The sequence below is a fragment of the Pocillopora verrucosa genome, chromosome 3 (assembly GCF_036669915.1).
Source record: "Pocillopora verrucosa isolate sample1 chromosome 3, ASM3666991v2, whole genome shotgun sequence".
Taxonomy (NCBI): domain Eukaryota; kingdom Metazoa; phylum Cnidaria; class Anthozoa; order Scleractinia; family Pocilloporidae; genus Pocillopora; species Pocillopora verrucosa.
The window spans coordinates 18,624,482-18,645,438 of record NC_089314.1 but is presented as its reverse complement, the minus strand read 5'-3'; the positions used below and the strand labels follow the sequence as shown (position 1 = coordinate 18,645,438).

General features: G+C 37.8%; 4 protein-coding genes across 5 annotated transcripts; all 4 read left to right on the top strand.

Moving 5' to 3' along the window:
• Positions 1-107: 107 nt before the first annotated feature.
• LOC131794275 (cyclin-dependent kinase 10) lies at positions 108-4,034 on the top strand. 2 transcript variants are annotated; one of them, XM_059111787.2, is made up of 3 exons: positions 108-142; positions 761-1,372; positions 2,347-4,034. In XM_059111787.2, the coding sequence occupies exons 2-3, from the start codon at positions 838-840 to the stop codon at positions 2,970-2,972; spliced, it is 1,161 nt and encodes a 386-aa protein (XP_058967770.2). In that variant the 5' UTR covers positions 108-142; positions 761-837; the 3' UTR covers positions 2,973-4,034. The 2 variants fall into 2 exon arrangements, with proteins under 2 accessions (XP_058967770.2, XP_058967769.2); XM_059111786.2 differs by having other exon boundaries at positions 108-146.
• A 33-nt stretch (positions 4,035-4,067) lies between these two features.
• On the top strand, positions 4,068-10,290 carry LOC131794349 (uncharacterized). Its single transcript, XM_059111871.2, has 4 exons — positions 4,068-5,353; positions 6,302-6,568; positions 7,935-8,119; positions 8,876-10,290. The coding sequence occupies exons 1-4, from the start codon at positions 5,260-5,262 to the stop codon at positions 9,080-9,082; spliced, it is 753 nt and encodes a 250-aa protein (XP_058967854.2). The 5' UTR covers positions 4,068-5,259; the 3' UTR covers positions 9,083-10,290.
• Positions 10,291-11,246: 956 nt separating this feature from the next.
• Positions 11,247-13,978, top strand: LOC131794342 (uncharacterized). Its single transcript, XM_059111863.2, has 3 exons — positions 11,247-11,401; positions 12,587-12,729; positions 13,543-13,978. The coding sequence occupies exons 1-3, from the start codon at positions 11,332-11,334 to the stop codon at positions 13,633-13,635; spliced, it is 306 nt and encodes a 101-aa protein (XP_058967846.2). The 5' UTR covers positions 11,247-11,331; the 3' UTR covers positions 13,636-13,978.
• A 1,123-nt stretch (positions 13,979-15,101) lies between these two features.
• On the top strand, positions 15,102-20,599 carry LOC131794336 (uncharacterized). The gene is made up of 4 exons (XM_059111858.2): positions 15,102-15,353; positions 17,503-17,742; positions 18,655-18,848; positions 19,570-20,599. The coding sequence occupies exons 1-4, from the start codon at positions 15,269-15,271 to the stop codon at positions 19,786-19,788; spliced, it is 738 nt and encodes a 245-aa protein (XP_058967841.2). The 5' UTR covers positions 15,102-15,268; the 3' UTR covers positions 19,789-20,599.
• The last annotated feature ends 358 nt before the right edge of the window (positions 20,600-20,957 follow it).

Below are 20,957 nucleotides of genomic sequence, written 5' to 3'. Positions count from 1 at the left end.
ATGTTATGGTCGCGATTAACTAATTTTTTTTAAGATGTCAAACCCTTAGACGGTGAGCTGGAATCGAGCGCGGCCCAACGAGTACGAGGTAAATCTAGGTTTCAGTACTTTTGTAAACATGGCGGCTCGCTTGCAATAAAAAGTAGGTAAGTATTTGTTGTAAACAGTCTTCATTTTTCTTGATGTTAGATACTAGCATAGAATTTTCAAAGTATCTGCTCCTTGCAATGCTTGCTCGTGGTGAGTGAAGACCTTGTGCTCAATTGTCCATTGGGTCAAACGAATAGTTTACCACTCGCTCAAGGTGACTAGCTAATCGAAGATCAAGAGTGTTTACGAAAACTCTGAAATTCCGAGAATATTTATTCAAAATTTCTGTTCGAACTTGCTGATATTATTCAATTTTTCTACCGATACAAAGCGGTTCAAAACATTGCTGTGATTTTGTGGTTGACGATTTCCCCGCATTTTAGCTTTCTTCGAAAACGTTATGTTGTTTACGTTTAGAAACTTGCGGTTGTCTGAGTCACTGAAGCAGTTTTATTAAAACCTGGATATCCTTCATTCTCCACTTCCTACCAGATTTAAAAAGTCCCCATTCGATCGAGATGAAGATATTTGATGTTTTAATACAGGTGCCAATGTTTGCATTTCGAAGTATTGTAGTAACCTCGTGGTCACTCATGGTAGTTAAAGGGTAAAGTATGATTGCATTGCTGGCTGATTAAAAAAACATTCCATCTTTCATATTAATCATCAGATTTGAAGGATTTTCTCATCTTCACGTCCATAAAAGCCTGTTCTGTAGCTTGACATGATGCTTTGAGTGTCCAAGTCATGCAGCCGGAGCACAGTAAGCAAGGTATTGAGCTGGTATCCATTAAAACCTTGAAAAAGCAGGAAATCCCACAAGAACACTGTTATGGACAATGTAGACCAGTCACAGAGTTTGAAAAACTCAATCGAATCGGAGAAGGAACTTATGGTGTGGTTTATCGTGTTCGTGACACTGTTTCAAACAAAATAGTTGCACTGAAAAAAGTAAGAATGGAAAGAGAAAAAGATGGCATACCTCTCAGTGGATTGAGGGAAATAAGTCTTCTGTTAAATCTGGAACACAAGAATATTGTGAAGCTTATGGAGGTAGTTGTGGGAAAACACTTGGACAGTATTTTTCTTGTCATGGAATACTGTGAGCAAGATTTGGCAAGCTTGCTAGATAACATGACATCTCCTTTCCAAGAATCACAGATCAAGTGTTTGATGTTACAGCTATTCCATGGAGTACAGTACCTTCATGAGAAGTTTATTGTGCATAGAGATTTGAAAGTATCAAATCTATTGCTGACTGGGAAAGGAACCCTTAAGATTGGTAAATAAAGACATAGTTTTAAGTCTTAATTCAATTAGCTCATAAAATATTTGAACTCTTGTGTGCATTATCAACTTGGAATGCAGACAAGGAGGTTAGATTGCCCAAAAGAAGTGACATGTGGCCTTTCAAATTTGTCAGTTAGTTGTCAGCAAAGTAAATTATTATTCCTGATTTAATTAGCAGTATCTGCTAAAGTTTGCATCCTTTTTTGAAAATGTTTACCTTTCAGCTGATAACCTTAACCCTTTTATTAGTATTCATATTCTCCACACTGATCTCTTTACATTTCATATAGTACTGACAAGGAGAATTTGTCAAATGATCATGAGCTTCTTACATTGGTGCATACCACCTTTATTCTTATGACCATTAAATTTGATTTAATTAAGGCAGATTCTGTAAGGAGAAATCAGAAGCCAGTCACTTTAAGGGGTAAAAGGCTTGAAATAGAAATACGAAGCAATATAATTTATTAAATTTGGCTAAAGAATTATAGCTGCCCCAGGAGAATTAGATGCTTATCTCTCTTATGTAGTGTTGTTAAGTTGCCTTTGGGCAGCTGGCCTACCCATTTGGTTGCCCATGCAAGGCTATGACACTGATTTTTGTGACCCAGTGGTATACAGTCCTCTAATTAATTAGCAATATTTTAGAGAAAGATGTTTTGCATCTTGTCACAAACATGCCAAAGAAAAAAAATATGAGTCCCCATGAGGAAACAAGGCTCAGACCTTTGGATTCCAGGCTCCAATGCTCTACCACTGAGCCACAGAGACACTATGGTGAGCAAGGCCATCAAAAAGTTCATATATGACAAGCAGCATGCATATTGCAAGGATCAGTCAGCAATGTTGATAGCATCATGTTCCCCACGGGGACTCAGAACCAGACATCGTACTCTGTTTCTTTACTGAGCTCAAAATTTACCATCTTCCTTATTCTTTTTATCATTTTTATGTTATGTTGTTTAGCCGACTTTGGTCTGGCCCGCACATTTGGTTACCCATACAAGGCCATGACCCCGATTGTGGTGACCCTGTGGTATCGTGCACCAGAGCTCCTTCTTGGCTCCAAAGTACAAACCACAGCTGTGGATATGTGGGCTGTGGGCTGTATTTTTGGTGAGCTCCTTGACAATAAGCCCCTTATGACTGGAAGATCAGAGATCAACCAGTTTCAGCTCATTGTGGATCTACTTGGAACACCAAGCGACCAGATTTGGCCAGGATTCACGAGCCTCCCTGGAGCCAAGTCCATAAACTTCAAACGCCAGCCTTATAATAATCTGAAACACAAGTTCTCGTGGTTGAGTCCCGCGGGACTGACTCTAATAAATCATTTATTGATGTACGACCCGTGTAAAAGAGCCTCGGCGGCCGACTGTTTGCAGAACTCGTATTTTGTCGAAAAACCACTCCCGGTGCAACCGGATATGATGCCAACTTTTCCTGAGCACCGGAACCGGAACTACAACAAGAGGCCGTCTGATCATCGTGTTGGAGAGAAGCGGCCTGTTCCACACGAGACGGAGTATGAGTTCCGAAGAGGGTTCGCTGATTTTGGGCCTCACTTGCCTCAAAAAAAGAAAAAGAAATGAAACTGCTGAGAATTTTTTGGTTGCTCATTAAATATCAACTTTGCATTTGCCTCATGGTGTTCTATGAAAAGCAAAGTGGCTTGCTCATTCAGCTTGGCGTCAACGACACTTGATCGGTATGTCAAGCAGCCGCGTATATTTATGCTATCGACCTTTAGCATGATGACCTAAAAATAACAACATGGAAGCTACAGCAACTTGTCGCAAAAACTGACTTTAATGGCTCTGAGAAATTATCAGAATGACTAAGACTTAGAAAGGCAATATTAAAATTGTTGGTTTTGTTAAAGCAAAGGCTGAGGTTTTGTCCCGTAAAACAGTTTTGCATATTGATGTGTTTATTTCAATAAATTCTCAAGAAATTTTGGTAAATTCTCAAGAAAAAAAAAGCGGCAGAAAAAACGACACAAACTAGCACCAGAGTCTTCAGAGCATATCAGTAACTAAAATACTCTGAAATACAATACTGTGATCTGAGAGTGAATATTTAGACAAGATTATTCTCAGGCTTAAGTCCTCAGAAAAATAATATTATTTAGGGTGGGCATCAAAAATATGCACTCTATCATAGCATGAAAGTGGACGAAAGTGTATCTTGAAGTTAAAAACAAAATATGTGTTGGTTCCTTAAAGGAAACTAGTTAGACGATTTCAAAAACATTTTTCAACAGCTTCATGTGGACCTAGCAACTTTGCTATGGCAATGACAGAATCATTTAAGCATCTACCACGGAGTTGACTGAGTGGGTGTTTGATCTAAAAGAGCATTTTTGTGTCAATATTGATAATATGATTTCAGGCTTCATTGCGTTACGTATTCTTGGAATATCACAATATTGAGTGGTCGTCGTCACTTTTTAAACGCTGGCACAAGAATACTCTTCTTGAACTAAGTCTTGTTTCGATAGATTTCAAAAAATGTTTAAGGCATCTGTATGGGAACTCGCATTATTTCAGTAGAAGCATCACGTGATCATTAAGTGGACTAGCTATGGTCGTATCAAAACTTATGAACGAAGTAGCCTCGGCAATATTTAATCGCAATTTACAGTCTTGTAAATTTTTGTTTTTTTTTTGTTTTTGTAACAGTCTTGTAATTTTCTTTTTCACAAAAATGATGTCCTTGCAGCAAGCAAACGACATCTTCGCTTGAGCTGAAGCTTTTAAGATTACATAACAAGGATAGGAAATCTCGATTAAATGATAACATTACATCGTCAAAATAACGAAATTTGCAACTGGCTGGCTGGTTTTAAGATTACATAACAAGGATAGGAAATCTCGATTAAATGATAACATTACATCGTCAAAATAACGAAATTTGCAACTGGCTGAAGTCCCAAAAAGTGTTCCTTTGGACGTTTATGACAGCAAGATTTTTAAACGTTAATGTGGTTTAGACATTTCGAAACAACGGTAGTCAAAAGTTTTTTTCTTAAATACTTCAGTCACATGACCAATATTTCTGTGCTATATTAAGATTTTCATTTATGATAACTTAGTTTTATGATGCGAGATTCTAGTGCATTGTCACGTTTTCTTTCTCCCTTGTTTTGTTGTATGGTTTTCAAGTTTTGAAGTAATAGTGGTCAAGTTTTCCACCTCTATACATCTGTTCAATCAGGCAAAAAGATATTTTGCGCGATTTCAGAACCTGATTTTAACTGTGATAAAACTTTGTGGTGTTATCCAAGTCATGAGTTTCGAATAACAATCTCTTCTCTTTTCCTCGAACGTGGTCTCTTTAATAATCCAAAAGCTCGATTGTTCTTCAAAAATTTCAATTGATAGCTGTAGCGGAACAAATAGAGGTCTTTACGGTTAGGTTTTTTCAGCTACGATGCCGAATGGCTTCATGGGTTATGCTTGTGTACCTTGTTTTCAAGTCAAGAGTCAAATGCTTCTCGTTGTTGTGGTTTGCTTTCGCCAGTGGAAAAGGAGAATCCAGTAATGTGCATATCCATTCTAGCTCCTTAGTATCATCACTTCCAGGCAACGATACTTTCACCAAACAATTATTTCTCATCGAACGGTTTGGAGTGTCGCTTATACCCTTTTGTGCCCTTGTGGGGACAACCCCTTTTAAAAATAGCTGTACATGCAAACGAATTAACCTATGATAAGTGCCATAGATATTGTCAAGGAATTTTCTCTGACGCTATGAACTAAAAAATATCGGCTCAGATAAAACAGTGATCACAGGCATGATATAAATTTTGAGGAGACCACGGATCTTTTAGTCTCCCTCATTCATTTAGTTGTCATTTAGACATTTGGGGTATGCTCGATGGAGAACATGGTGTTAAACATCTTTATTTTGTTTCTTGGGATCCATGCCGTAACAGCTGCAGTGACATTCGTAAGACATCGGAGAGAAGCTTGTAAGTTTTAACTAATTTATTTATAAACTAGGCGTTACAATCCTCACACCAACAGAACGCAAGCTATACTCCCACGAGAACACTGATTTATTGAAAATGTAGTCAACAGTAACAGACTTAAAGCTGAAAGCTGATTTCAGTTTTTTATTCCACAATACATTTCAAAAACTACACTCGAAAATGCATGTAAGTTTAAGGTATATTTTCAAAACAAAGCTTACGTGTAGATTACGTACGTAAATCTCGAGGAATTGCGTAAGACAATGGAGTTAATTCGTTTTAAAATAGCTCAGAATTCTTAGAACAACTAGACCAGCAAGAATGCTTACTCCCACAAAGCAATTAAGGATATTTCAGTTTATTTATTTAAGTTAATTTAGGCGTGATGTTTTCACTGGTGGACCAACCTTCCAACGTGTACGCATGAATGACTCCGAAAGAAATGAGATTAAATTATTTTTAATTAGTACAAATTGAAAACTCGACTCGCAAAACAGATTACTCTCACCAAAGAAATTGCTGTAACTTGCAACTTTTCTTTGTTTCAAAGGATCGTGCTAGCAATAAAAAGACCATTTCAGATTGAATCTTTTATAATCACCAAATCTTACCATGAGATTAAAAAATTAAAAAGAAAATCACATCACTCAGAGGCAGGTACGAGTCAGATCTTCTAGAGTTCAAGCAATTTTTTTGCGTAAAAGTCCATCTTTTCTTGAACAGAATGAAAACCAAAACGAATGGAGAAATTGTCATGGAATCAAATATCTCTTGTTTTCAACGTGAGATAAGTTATAAACGTGACCACTTTGTACCTCCGATTCTTAAATCCTCTCCTACGAAGACTCAAAATGATGTTCTTACCATTGACATAAGCTGTTATCTTATTTGACAGATAAAAAATAGCGTAGTGAAGCCTTAAATCCTAATGGTTAATTTATTCTCCAGTAAATTTGACAACTGTGCACACCAGGCATGACGACATCGCCCACTTCACGTGCACATCACGTGACCAGACAGCCAGCATCACTTGGAAAAGGGAAAGAAAAGACTTATCAGACAGCGATCTTGGTGTAGCTGTGCTCGAAACGAAAAATGGCGGGAATATGGAAAGCCATCTATTTGTCGCTGTGACAGATGATGATTTACGAGGACAATACGTTTGTATATCAAGCGATAAACCTGATGAGGTGCTACGTACATTTGTTATTGAAAGTAAGTAAACACTCTGCTTAGTATTTGATTATACAAACATAGTATTAATGCGTCGATCAATTCGAGGCTTCAACATCCCCCTAGGAAATCTCCCGCCCCCCCCACCCCCCCGCAAAAATTGAGTTTAAATGGCCCACCCAAATTTTTTAGCAAAAGACATAATCAGCAACTGTGACTTTGTACACATTGACCAAGCTTTAAAACCTAGACGTTGGAGCCCTTTTATTCTGAGCCATTCCCTCATGAAAGTGAACTGTTTGCCTTTAATATAACACTGTAACACTTGACTTTCGCTGGAAAGATTAAGTACTTCCTAATCTATTGTTGGACTCTGGGAAAAACGTCGCTACAGTTATTTGTGCAGGGCGTGTAACTCCCTACAGGTTGAGGGGTATGAATTCTAGCCTATCATCAACATTATAGAAGCTGGTTTCCAGTAGGGGCGTGAACTAAGTATAAAAGTTTAAAACTACTTAAAAAATCTTAAAATATACATTAGAAAAAAAAACAAAAATTATATGTATACATATATTTATATATGTATACACTAATATCCATGACTTAAACTATTAATGCAATAAATATAGCCCTAAGAAATAAATTAATGTATCACATTTGGTTTATAGGTTGCAATGAGCACTCATACTCTAATTCTTCCCTTTCCAAACTCTTCAGAAAAAAATATGACTTGTTTTACCCTGCACCCTGCTCTCTCAAGGGGTTTATTTACAGAGAATTAGACTTGATAACAAAAACAGTGTGCGAATCTAGCTTATGCGAACGTGTGAACTGAAATTTATAGATCTTAAAATGTCAACTTCAACTTAAAATAACCTGGAAAAGATACTGTAATAGCTTTCTGTCAAAGAAGATGAAGAAAAAAAATATGTTTACGCGAAAAATTGATGGATCAATGTCAGTATCTCAGCAGTTGCGCACCTACCCCTCCCCTAACCCAACAACAGTCAACTGATAACAAGGTAGGATTAATGTTGAGTTTGCCCGGGAGGGATAGGTGTGCAGTTTCTCAAATACTGAGAATAGTTCAACATATTATGGCGAAAATAATTCAGTTCTCGCAGTTTGCTGCTCACGCCAACTGTCTATCACCTGTCAACTGTCTTTCACCTGCAGACTGTCTATCCCTACCAACTGTCTATCACTTGCTAACTGTCTATCATCTGCCAACTGTCTATCATATGCCAACGTCCATCAATTGCCTACTGTCTATCATCTGCCAACTGTCTATCACCAGCCAAAAGAGTAGCGCAGTTGGTGTCGAATGGTGTCGTTCCAGTATCAAATCTAAAAACACACTTCTAATTACTACTTTTCCTCAGCACCTAAAGTTCTTTTTACTTTACAGACGACCCTGCTCGCAAGGGAACACTTAGCCCTGAGCAATTTTGGGCAATCATTTTGTCCATTACAATTGCTTTCCTTCTCCTGGTGTTCATAGTATTTTTCTTGTGGCGCGGAAACAGGAGAATTAAGAGAGCTCAGAAAGAAGGCAAAGCACAAAGATTCAGGAACAACCATGGAGGTGCAGAGGTATGAACATCATATGAAAAATTTGAAATGTTTTTTAGTTCCAGTCAATAAATGTAGAGGTGCACATGTTCTGTAAAGACAGATTTATTGATTCACCGTTCAGAGCAGATTTTCCACTGAGATTTAAACGACTCGAATTATTCCTGGAAAATGACTAAAGGGGGTAACTTTTTAAAGAAACTATGGTGCTGCGTCGGTGAGACAGTATGGTTTGGATGCGTACTTGTCATTTCTTCAACGTCGCGAAGGTGTTCTCGGAATGGATCACCTAGTCGTCCTCCTGTTTCACCAATGTATAACTTTTTGTATACTTCGACTACGGAAGTATACAAAAAGTTACAAACTTTATAAACGACTACGAACATCACTAGTAACGCCCCACACCCCCTCCCCGAGTGGGATGACAGTTGATAGTCAATTTGGTGTCACACTACCACACTCTGGCTGCAACTTAACTTTCTTCAGACTTTACTTTCTCGTCAAATTTTGGCTTGTTTTTTGTTAAATGTTACATGATAACGGGAGCCAATAGCGAGGGAAAAACTGCTTACACAGTTGTTATATCACATACTTTACAGATTTTACCTCCATTATGAGAAAACACTCGTGAAAAATAAATTGCGAGAAAGATGAGCCTCTTGTTGATCTGGTTTTCAGAACTTTAGATAATACTACCAAAGTAGCAAAAAATTCTGCAATACCATAGGTTTGTGTTTTCATTACTTACAGTTTATTCTCTGTCTTTGTCTGTGATAGGAAAACCTGGCCGTAGAAGGGGAGCTTGTCGAGTTTAGAGGATACAGAGTCGAGGCTGAAGCCGCGAGAAATGAGCAAATGACACCTGACACTGGAAATGGAAATGCCAGAAATAACTGTGAAGAAGACAAACACGAGAAAAATACGACTCAAGCTGTGATTGAGTCTTCGGGGAGAAGCGGAAGAGAAGGCTGTACACAGTTCTGAAAGAGCATTTGGTAAAATTTCCGCGCAGCCCCATACTACATTATGCATTCAGTTCTTGGATAGAGAAAACAATGACAAAAACAATACATCGCCATTGGGAAAACAGATTTGTTTTACAATAGTATGGGGCTGTGCGGAAATTTTACCAAGCATTTATTTGCTAAAGCAAATAAACTGTGGAAGGTTTTGATCTATGTATATTTTTGAAAATATGTTTAAAAATCCAACCTTTGAATAATTAACAATAACATCTTAGAAGGTATTTTGGTATTTCAAAGAATCCAATGAGAATGAAAATATATAGAAAATACGTGCCTTAGTAAATAAAAGATAACTGTTAGCTTAGAAAGAAATACAAATTCTTTCGTGAACCAGTAAATTGAAAGTGAATCCAAACGCTAATAGAACACAGAAGAAGTAAGGAGTGTTGTGAATTTTATTTGGTAATTATGAAATGACGGATGAACCACGAAATCACGGATTTGTTGAAAAGCGATGGTGTTTGTAAACCCAAAGGAATTATTAGAAAGCAACAAACCGCAGTTTACAATGGTTTGCGAACGTAATAATCCTCTCGTTATTTACGTGTGTTAAGGCTTCATTTGCAAGGCAGGGAAAATATTTGGTCGCTTGAAACTTCGCGCCCGACTATTTTCCCCGTTCTATTTTCCACCATAGTTTGCCATTTTCCTATTCAAACCAGCTACGAGAGAAAACACTACTTGACTTCTACTACGCTTTAATTACGTGATATTCGGCAACCGTCATGTATTCTTACTAGTGATGTTTAATTAAATCAAGTGAACTACGCTTCGTTGCTTTTGATTCAGCCATTGTTTATCAGCTGCGTCATAGGTGGTCCAACAGTTCAGATCTTCTTCATTTTTTTACCATGTTGATTGATTTAACAGTTTTTTTATCATTCTCATTTTCATTGTTATTCTATATTTTCGCACCAAGATCTCATAGTTTCCCTCACTTTGAAGAAAATTTTTCTTGCTCTTTGCTCACTAATCAACCATGGACTACTGACCATGGACTACTGACCACTATAGGAACCTCTATGATTAACAGACCTCTTCTTTGTTTCAGAACGGAAATGAAGATATGATTAGCATAGCACCGAATATGACTTGGTGAGCGGAAGAAAAGTTACAAATAAAAAAGTAAACTTAGGTTATGCATTTACAAAATCATTTTTCCCATTAAAGTTTCTTCCTTTGACGAAGTTCTGACGTTTGCTTTAAACCCTAATTTTATGCTTGTTTTGTTTTTTTTCCTGAGGTCTTGAAGTCGTTCTCCCCCTTCGTTCAAATACAGATAACGTTACTATTGATCGTCTCTCTTGTACACACCTTTTTGAAATCTCCTTTCTTCTCCTCTTCCTTTGTACCTTCTCTCCTTTTCTTTCTGCTGACACAGCTGAAAAACCCCCGCATCGTTCGATTACCGAAGCATAACTTGCTAGAATTCTCGCGCGACCATGACGCGAGTTTTGCGCTGCCAAACAAATGGTGATTGGCCAATTGGAAATGGTATCATTACGTTGTCAGAAAGTTGAAAAAGAAAAAGTTTCAAATAAAGGACTGTATAAGCAGTCATTCGTAGATTTACGAGACTGAAAGACAGAGACCTAAGAATTATTGCGCTTCAGATCGCAGGTTTTAATCATCTGCAACCGAATTAACATGAATTTGTCACGGTTTTTTAACTTTTGTGGCCTGGACAAATCAAAGCCACAGGGAGTTAATGATATCTTTTTTTAGATCAGCTTGGATGTGGGGTGACTCTGTCTCGGCCAATCACAAAAAGGCTCCGACTCAGCAAATTGTAAAAAAGCACAAGAACATTTTATTTTCCTTAGACAGCTGTGCGTGCAACCTATGTTTATCAAATCGACCTCCATTCAATTTTTGACGTTGCTGAGGTTTTTCTTGCTCTTGAAATGTTTGGTCAGTGACAAAATAAAAGACATGGAAATGTTGAATTGTTTTTACCCAGGGAATATTTTTTTTATAAAAAATTTAAGGAGATAGTGAAGGTTTGAAATTACAAAAAGGAATAAAGTGAAGGAATCTATGAATCTGTCACTTCTTTGTTAAGCCATTAAAAATATACAATATTACGCACTCGTGTGTCACTAATCGTGAGCAAATTCCGCCTTCATGTAAATAAAGTGGTCTTTGCGTCAGTTCTTAACGTTTAAATCCAACAGTTCACAACTTAAGACAACAAACGTTTTTGCAGAGATGAATCGACAAAGCGCGCTAATCGTCGCTATCTGTGTGTTTCTCGAGCTCATTCCTCAAGTATCTTGCGGTAAGTAATGTGATTAAACATCAGATAATTTTTTCTACGCGGAGATTTAGTTTAGGTGGGGTTTAAATTACTTTTTCAAATCTTCGACTCTGAATTTGATCATGTCGATGTTTTTTATTTTACCGATGATGACTTTTGCGATGCAATTGGTATTGAGGTCAATCGAAGTAGCGCGATTGGCCACTCGATTCAATATCATTACTTTTTAGAGGTGTATTTGCCGAAAGACCCACTATTGCCTCGAAGACAACATCGTTTAATTTCGCTCGTGAGGATTTCGCGGATTCCATGAACTAAGCAGCGTGTAGCTTTGCACGCTTAAGTATCTCAATGATGCGGTGTTTTGTTAACTGTTGCTTAAAACAGTGTCGATATTCCGGCAAGGCTTTTTGATTCTTCGAATGTGATAACTTTTGAATCTTGTTGTCTTTCTTAATACCAAATCCTTCTGGCTTTCTTTTGTTTACGTGAAACACCCAAAAAATTCCCAAGACGGCGCAGAGATTTTTTTTATTGGACTTCACTTCGAGTCAAGAACGAAGCGATAACTTTCTATCAACGGCTGACATTTTTTCGTGCTAAACGAAACGCGTTTTACCCTATTAGATCAAACAACTAGACCAAATTTCACACGAAATACATTGTTTGCACTTCTGTAATTTTCATTTGTAATAAATCACTTAAAAATTACATTAGTTTCCTTACACTGCTTAAGTCTAGGGAAACTAATGTAATATGCAGTATTAGTTTCCTTAGACTGCTTAAGTCCTTCTCATGTCTTAACTTCAAACGCCATATCACATCAGAAATTCATGTAACAAGTCTTTGTTGGGTTAAACTGCCGGCATTACACGTTTGACGTGTATAAATATACGTCAAAAGAGACGGTTGATATTGGCAATCAAGTTACACTTCGTTCTGCGAAGTTCCGGGTTTTATATCGACAGATGGAAGTACAAATGCCTTTGAAGTCATCACATGTTTATGGTTTGCAACATCGATTTAAAATGTCATTATCAGCTCGAAAGGAACTGATGACAAGAACAATATAACCATAAACAAACAAGATATCTCGAAAATGCCTGTTTATCCTGCAGTTCATCCGAATGACACGTACACCTTCTCACGCAAACAGCAAGCACGTCCCTCGAGTTACAGTACTTATTTTTTATTTCATTTTTTCAGCAAAGGAATTAAGCGATGTTGACATCATTGCTATAGCAGTTTCATTGGGACTAACTGCATTTTTGGTGGTTTTCGTGGGCTGCTTTGTGTGGCGAGCAAGAAACAACCCCCCAATCAACAAAAACAACAACATAGCAGGACATGTGAGTACCTAATCTAGTTCTTTCCTGCAATGGTATCTTTTTATATTTTTTACAACATTTATAAAAGCTCAAAAGAACCGTCTAACGCATGAAAAAGAAAATTTATACCACGTGACTACGTCTTGCTCCTTCCACTGGCAGGATGATTCTGTTGGCACCCAACTGATTTGTCCTGATTATTTCATATTTTTGATTTGTAATGAAAGAGCTCTAAATCTGTAGCTTACTATCCCTGCTTTTTAATATCTTCATGGTATCCTCTTCATTTTTTTTAATTTTTTTTGTTTATCTACTGAATCTACATCTTGAAATTGCTAAAAATCCCTTTAATTTGCGAAACATGCGAAGGTTTATTTAAAAGGTTTCTCTTCTTTTGTTATCACCTTCCGTTATTTTCACTCAATAAGCAACGTATAACTGTAAGAATTCCCTCGAATTTATAGTTTTTCACACCGTAAGTTTACATGCTGCAAGACCCCATCTTAATTCACCCTTCCACGATTTTTCAGACGTTTGTATTGGTACCAGCACAGACTTATTTATCACCATACAAACATCTCTATCCTGATTTCGGCCTCTTATTGAAGAGATATCTTTTATACTTTTCAAGTGATCGCTGTCAAACATTACAGAGCTAAAAGCCTTCTTTCTGGCTGTGTTGATAGCCCGTATAAAAAAGCTACTTCTCGAAGCGATTTGCACAAGAATGCAAGTCGATTCAAGTTTTGTCAACAATGAGGAATTTTCGAAATTCTGACCTGAATTCCCTTTAATTGAGCGATGAAATATTTACTATTTTATTTTCATTTCTAGAATAATCCCGTCGCTGTCACCGAGGATGCGCTCGGACCTGGTGAAGTTCGTGTAATTAGCATGAATTCACTTCAGTATATTAGCAGCTCCTAAAAAGATCTGCTCCTGCAAGATCGACAGAAATATTATGGAAGGCCTTCAACCGTGTAATGCCATTTACTTATAGCGGTTGTTTTGTTATTCAAGTGGTTCTGCACTAAATTCATTGCCAAGAATTTTTATACGCACTTACAGCATGGATACCGAAAGTAGATTTAATAACAAAATAGTTCAGAAAGCAATTTAGACATAAAAAGACTGTGGTTTTGAGTCAGACACCTTGTATCAATGCTCTTTACAATTGGCTGTTTAAAGGTATGCTTTTCGAAAAATAATTTGAAAAATTTGTATTAGAACAATTACGTTATTATCTTATAAAAAAGGTTTGAACTTGCAATGTTGAGCTTCCGTAACAAAGCAATAATTGTAGATAAGTGTCTACTCGAAGAATTAGACAACAACGTCTTATTGTGTTCTGTCCAGATAGGATGAGTATTAAAGTACGATAGGAAAAAATTAAGCTGGAGAGAGTCTTAACTTTTTGTCAAGGTTGTATTGCGTTCAAGATTGTTTCCTGAAACACTTTATGGAACAATCGGAGAGGCGGAATTTAATTTAAAGTGCAAAACATAAACAGAAACGTTTCGGAAACGAAAGTTTTCGGAAAGTTTTTCACTATTACGTGTAAAAAGTCAAGAAAAATTTTGAAGACCAAGGATAATCCTTAAGGGCTTGTGCGAGTTTTTCGCATCAAAGTATCTCCGAACAAATTGAGAGGAATTGAAAGAATTTGTTTAGATGCAGATCTTTTCGTCTTGCGTAAGGACTATGGAGTAACTGGTCGGCCGACGGGCAGTTCAAAACAGATACCACAACATCGTTTTCTAATGACATCGAAAATTCACTTTGTCTGAGCTTGTCAGCTTTACAGTAATCTATTCAATGACGAAGATAGCAACTTCTAAATTTTGACTTATTGTTTTTTTTTTTTTAGCAATACAAAAAGTACAGACTACTGCGATAAACTATTTTTTTTTTCTTTCAGTCTGCACTGGTAAGTTTATTTACTTCTCCAATCCTATTATTAGAAAGGATATCCACAGTCGAAATGACATCCTTCTCTCTAGCACTATTGAACGTGAATTTGAAGACTCAGAGCGGATTTATAAATCATTACAGTTAAAAACAAAGTTTATTTTTTCTTACATGACGCTCTGTGACAGCCTGTGTTGCCTGTATTTATTTTGACCTAGTACAGCGATAACCTTTCACAGATTAGGTCCTCTCTTTAGGGTACGGCATCTGATGATTCGTTTATATTTAACGCCTTACGAACCTGTCAGACAAGTGATCTTATTTTTCTGCAATGTGACGACTGCGCTGTTTCTTTATCGAGACTCGTTCAAATTTTTTTTTTACTCTTGTTGATTAAAAAAGAGGCTTTTATTTTTGACTCTTGTTTTAAACTCAACTCATTTAAATGCAACGCCAAGCTTACTTATGCGTGATATTTAGCTTGAGTCGTTGAGGATAGGAATAAATTAGTTTTTGCGATTGTTTTCCCTCGTGATCGCGTGTCGACGCACGGTTAGGTTGCTGTCAGCATGAAATGGGTGATTTCTAAGAAGGAAAAACTGTAATCTATCAGTTGGAAACATCGCATCGAGGGAACGCTCAAGGATAGACGATGTTTTGTGGGGTTATAATCCATCGACTTTCATTGGCTTTGTGTTGTTTGGCGCTGTTTCAAGTTACAGTATTTGCTTCAAACGGTAGGCTATGTAGTAGATAAATTCAATTTAACTAATAATACAATTCTCCCATTTGCGCGTGCAAATTTATAATAATCTAACCTTAAAGATTCATAACAACTAAACCGCCAGGGGTGGCGAAATTATGGAATAACATTTTCGAGTCATCAGTCACGAAATCGACGCTTGCTAATATTGAAATACTGTTCCTTTTTACACTGAAATTCCACCGAAGATTATTGTTTGGAATTCTTTTCTAAGACGTTTCCTACGATTTGAGTTAGTTTGTCTAGATTAAAGATGCGATTTGAAGCCCGCCGGCCCCATCAATGATTAAAATACAATTCTCATATAATAAGGGACCAACCGAAGCTTTGTGGAACAATTAACACAAATTATAAACAACTCTTATACGCCTCATTATCTTATATTCTAGCTAAATTGTGATTGTTAGTGAATTATTTCCTATGGTGAATCTTCGAAGCTACTCAGTCCGTTTCCCAATCCGTAACTCTTGGATACATTTTACAGCTTTATCAATACCGATTTGAACAAACAGTTTTCATCGTTTGATCAGTTAGTAGTTCAGAAGTTGTTATTGCGATATTCCATAGCTAAATAGTGCAAGGGACCAAACAGTGATAGGATTGTTACAAAGGAGCTGGCTCTGCGTGAGAGCTATGCGAAAAGTTTAGTTCAATTCTTTAACACCGAACCAAATGGAACGATTCAATGAGAAGCCGGCTGAGCTTGTGCCGCCACGAGATTATCATGGGGAACGACTGAAGCCGCAACAGAATATTTTGCAAGCTCGTACTCGTAGAATTGTTTTTTGGAACATCTTGTTTTCACTTCTTTCAAAATTAAACAGATAGTGATTATTTAAATGCACGAAAGCGAAAGAATTGGAGAAGGACGCGCTTGAAAGAGCTTCCAGGCGAAGATTGTTATGTCACTGAGGTTAATTTATGCTTCATATGCTAAAGGCCACGAGAGGTCTCCCTTGGGAGTCACGCAAAATATTTTGGTAACTGCTGACCAAAGCATGGTCAGTACAAACATTGTTTCGAGGACATGAAGTAGGAGACATGATAGCTTGCAGTGTAGGCGTCTTATTAGGGCAATTTAACGTTACAAGCTCGCGATAGTTTATTCTACTAGCCATGTTTGATTCAGAGCTAGAGTGGACGGGGAAGGCCGCACCCCATTCCCTCTGTTTCCTATTGACCGTCTCCCACCCTCTTGGCACAAATTTCTTTCTCTCCCCAGCCTTCTGCTGTTATTAAAATCAAAGATGGCAGCTACGGTTTTCACCGAGAAAGTACTTCGCACTCGCTCGTCAAATTAGGTTTGCTCTGCACGCAAGAGACACTGATATGCACTTCACTTGCTCACTCACTTACGTCAACTCTTTGCCCATCAGGATTTTTAACGCAACTTTGGAGTTTTTCATTTTATAGAAAGTTTGTGAGAAGATGATTCGAACAAAAGACACATTGATCACTGCAACTGAAGGTAACCGGTGATGATCTCCCATGCAGATGGTTTTTCTGTTGGTTTCTTAAAGCAACATACACCCTCCATCAGAAAGCGTTTTATAACGAGACTAAACAACGTCTGCGATGGAGACTTCTTGAAAAGGCCATTAATTTTTTTGTTGATTTCTTTTTTACTAGTGTTTTGTTTGTTTGTTTTGTTCGCTTATTTGTCTTTGTCTGCGCACTGTCATAACAACTTATCTTACCAATGTTTAGCAATTGTTTTTCAAAAAAAATTCTACCACTCTTTTGACCAATCAGATTCAAAATTAGAACGAACGGCGACTTTGTCTTTCGTATGTGACCGGATATATGGTCAGGTTACTGAATTGGTTTCGAAATGACGAAGCTCATTTCGAATTTAAAGTACATTTGAAGCTATGGGTAAGTTGCTCTTCGGAATCTCAAAGCGCACTCAGTGGTGAAATTCTATAAGTACTTCTAAACGGCACAGAAACACTTATGTCAGGTATACGAAGCAAACACCTCCTTCAAATACATTTAGAGAGAATTTCCTTTGGCCGGCCTTTTTGCAATTGCTTTACTGGACGATGAATGACCAGTCACGAAAGTGTAATCGTTAGGTGAAACTGGACATGTTACGAGCTAAGAGCCATCTTATTTTTCTTCAGAGCCAGAGGACAAGACATTTGAACCGGGAGAAAATATCACCCTTGTTTGTGGTAACGGAAGCCTGTCCTCCTCCACTTTTTTAAAATGGACCAAGGACGAAAACATTTTATTTAACACTACCTCTCACAATATAAGTTTAGTCCTTTCTAACCTCACGAAAGAAGATGCTGGATTGTACATTTGCACAGCAAATAATTCAAAGGTATTGAAGAAAATTCAACTCGTCTCCCCATCAGATGGTGAGTACAAACTGTGTAACTGTGGCACACTTCTGAGAGGTTACGATTGCATTCAAATCTACTCACTACGGTTGTTCAAAGATCTTCTGCTACTGTACCCACTCTGTGGATGTAGTTTTTATATTGGTGCTTACCACATAGACGATCGGTACTTTTCGTTAACGTGCTGATTGGCAAGCTCGGAAGTGAAAAGTAAGCATTATTCATCTCTGAACAGCCAGAGAGACAGAATCTAGCGTTGAGACTGTTTAATACCCGATATTTATTGGTATTTTGCACTGGAATAAACTTATTTTTGGGTTCTTCACTGTTACATTCTAAAAAAATTGGATTGGATGCACCTCACTGTCGGTGAAACTGGGAAATATTTACCGAATTCGCTCGGTAAATGTCCACCAGCAAGACTTCACCTCCACTTCGGTGGACAGTTGTTAGATACATTACAGTGACCAAAGCAATACAAGAAGGGCTTTCTGGGACGTGGAGGCGCTTTTACAGTTTGATGCTCTACGTTAACATCCTATTGGAATCTGGAAGCATGCATGCCAATTTTTTTCAATTTGATCGCCAAAAATAAGGGATAAAGTCAAATTATGACTTAGAACTCTTCTTTAACCATGTTTCTGGAAAGCCGCACCCACACTGGTTATTATAAAATTAACATGCATGTAAAGACCGTAGTTGAAATAACCACTGATAAGAGGGCCAGATCTGGAAATTTGACCAATTACATGTAGAAGCCCGGACTTAAAAAGTAATACTTACAGTCATGATGCACTGAATGAAGTAGTTAGAATCGGCCGTCTGATCGGTAAACTTTTCAAAACCGGCTCTCTCACTCGTTATTTTCTAACCTTGGCTCTTTGAAATGCCACCACTAAGACGACTTTTGCTGATTTGACTCCTCTTCAGTTCAAGAAGAAACAGAACAGCCGCCAGAGGAACAAGACGATGGACTCAGTAATGTTGACTACATCGCCATCGCTCTCGCACTTGGCTTGACAGTTTTTATCATTGTTTTTATGGCGGTATTCCTTTACCGGGCAAAAAGACGCCGAAAGAATGAATACAACAAAAGACGATGGAGAGTCAATGTCAACGGAAATGTAAGTACTCAACAGTCAAACACTCGCTTTGGAATTTGGACTAGCACTTTAAATAAGTTATTCTATTCTCTGTCTGATTCTCACGATCATGCCACTACATATTCTTAAATCATAATAGATGAATGCCTAAAGCCACGAATTTGGAATCTTTTCTCTCTTCTCCGAGTTCCTTCGGGCTTCGGCCTCGAATGTTTTGTTCGATCGATCCAAGGGCCGGAAGATCTCTCCCGCTCGATCGAAACTAAAGCGGACCAGTGTAAAGGTCTTGAAAACATTCTTCAGTCGGCGAGATGCAACTGTTTGTGACTCATGCAGCATAATCGGCCCCTCTAATTTTAACACGACTTTTAACCTTTTTGTTACGGTTAAAGGAAATTGAAACTACCTTATCTATGTTGAATGTGTTTTGTTTTGGGCGAGACGATTCATTACTGTGTATCAAGGCAATATAAGTTAATATTCTTTTGTCTGTACTCATAAGATTAGAAGAGAGAGATTTACAATAGACTTAGAAAATAGCCACCCAAAGTTTCTGCAATTCTCAGCCTTTCCCCCACTTCTACACTTTTTCATTGTTGGGTGTAAGGGAAGATCCCTTTGAGACAAGAAAACGCTCTTAATATGACAAACGGAACTACTTGAGCCCGCTTTACAGACCTTAGTAAATTTTGAGTTCAAACATGAATCAGTGCGATTAAACCATTTTCAATATTTCCAATAGCAAAACGTGGCTGTTGAAGAGGAAAACGTGAGAAAACCCGGTTATCCAATAAATGATTTCCAGGTGAGAATGGCTCCCAAAGGACCCCGTAAATCTTCACGGCAGAACAACAGACCAGCGGAATATCACTGGCTGGAGACTTTAGGAAGGGACGAACAGCCTGATGGGAACGCCAACGCACCTGGGCGACCTATGTACCAGTACACTGCATACGTGTAATATGATTGGACATTTTTGACTTGTTAAAATATATTTTTTAAATTAAAAGAAATCTGTCGAAATAGTTCGTAGTCAGGAGCCCATTAATGTGCTCCTGTCGTGATTCATCAGTTCAAAGGCTATCCTTTGCAGATTGTTTCTGATCAGCTTTTAAAAATTTTCCCTGTTTTGAATATGCCTTCATAGGGCTCTGCTTGAGCTGGTGACACTTTTAGATCTGCGGAATTATTTTTAGGGGAAAGTTGCAATTAAAAGTGATGCATTGTTGAAACAAACTCTCTTCCTTTTATCATTAGAGTTTTCTAGATCACACTTTAACGACTGTGACGATTTTGGGACGTACTGTTACAAACAATCTAGACACTCTGTCTCCCCCTGAAACACTCCAGCCCATCAGCCAAGCTACTGTGAGAGCGTTTTTAGCAGGAAGGAATGGGGGGGGGGGGAATATTTCTTCCCTAGTTATCGGAGTTTTGTCAACCGGGTCGGCCTGTCCTCTCCCCGGATTCTGAACTAGGCGTGATCCTGGAAATGATGTCAGCTAGTTTCACCGGACAAGGACGCCATAAAACGAACACATATTTTGTGGATTATTAATTCACTACATAGCTATCGCCTTTTGCAAATTCTTGTAAGAGGAACGGAAGATATTAATTCCAATCAGAAAAAAATTTTTCTAGTACTTCAGATCTGGAGAAGGAAACGTTAATATTGCAAAGTGGTCGAAGAGCTTAGCCTAATTTTTCGTTTTCGCGTTGTTAGCCACGAGAATTTTTTAGTTGTTCAGCGTAGCGAGGGTGCGATGAATCGAGACCACAACAAATCGTGTCAGTCATAAAAAGACTAAAAACAGGACCATACGAATTCACGCTTCTTATTTTAGGTTTTCATAAGAAATTCTTACCCCAATTAAACTAGATGTTAAAGCTTTACAACTATTATTTACTTATTTACTCTGGTTGCCTTAAACAACTTGATTCCACTGGTTAACTAGATTCAGCTAAGCCAATTTCAAAAGGCGTGATTTCTCCGTGAAACGAATCCACTAACTAAAATAAGACCGGATGTATAAATATTGCGTAGATTTGCAATGTTAAATGCCAACCAATGTTTTTAGTCCTTGAACTAAATTAATAAAGGGATTTTTCATCATCACCAGATTTCAGTGT

Bases quoted from the DNA above. Each gene is read 5' to 3' on its own strand.
- LOC131794342 (XM_059111863.2), top strand. From the start codon at position 11,332: ATGAATCGACAAAGCGCGCTAATCGTCGCTATCTGTGTGTTTCTCGAG. The intron at 11,402-12,586 runs GTAAGTAATGTG...TCATTTTTTCAG, and splicing joins CATTCCTCAAGTATCTTGCG to CAAAGGAATTAAGCGATGTT. The intron at 12,730-13,542 runs GTGAGTACCTAA...TTTCATTTCTAG, and splicing joins ACAACAACATAGCAGGACAT to AATAATCCCGTCGCTGTCAC.
- LOC131794349 (XM_059111871.2), top strand. From the start codon at position 5,260: ATGGAGAACATGGTGTTAAACATCTTTATTTTGTTTCTTGGGATCCAT. The intron at 6,569-7,934 runs GTAAGTAAACAC...TTTACTTTACAG, and splicing joins ACGTACATTTGTTATTGAAA to ACGACCCTGCTCGCAAGGGA. The intron at 8,120-8,875 runs GTATGAACATCA...TGTCTGTGATAG, and splicing joins ACAACCATGGAGGTGCAGAG to GAAAACCTGGCCGTAGAAGG.
- LOC131794275 (XM_059111787.2), top strand. From the start codon at position 838: ATGCAGCCGGAGCACAGTAAGCAAGGTATTGAGCTGGTATCCATTAAA. The intron at 1,373-2,346 runs GTAAATAAAGAC...TATGTTGTTTAG, and splicing joins GAAAGGAACCCTTAAGATTG to CCGACTTTGGTCTGGCCCGC.
- LOC131794336 (XM_059111858.2), top strand. From the start codon at position 15,269: ATGTTTTGTGGGGTTATAATCCATCGACTTTCATTGGCTTTGTGTTGT. The intron at 17,743-18,654 runs GTGAGTACAAAC...ACTCCTCTTCAG, and splicing joins ACTCGTCTCCCCATCAGATG to TTCAAGAAGAAACAGAACAG. The intron at 18,849-19,569 runs GTAAGTACTCAA...TATTTCCAATAG, and splicing joins GAGTCAATGTCAACGGAAAT to CAAAACGTGGCTGTTGAAGA.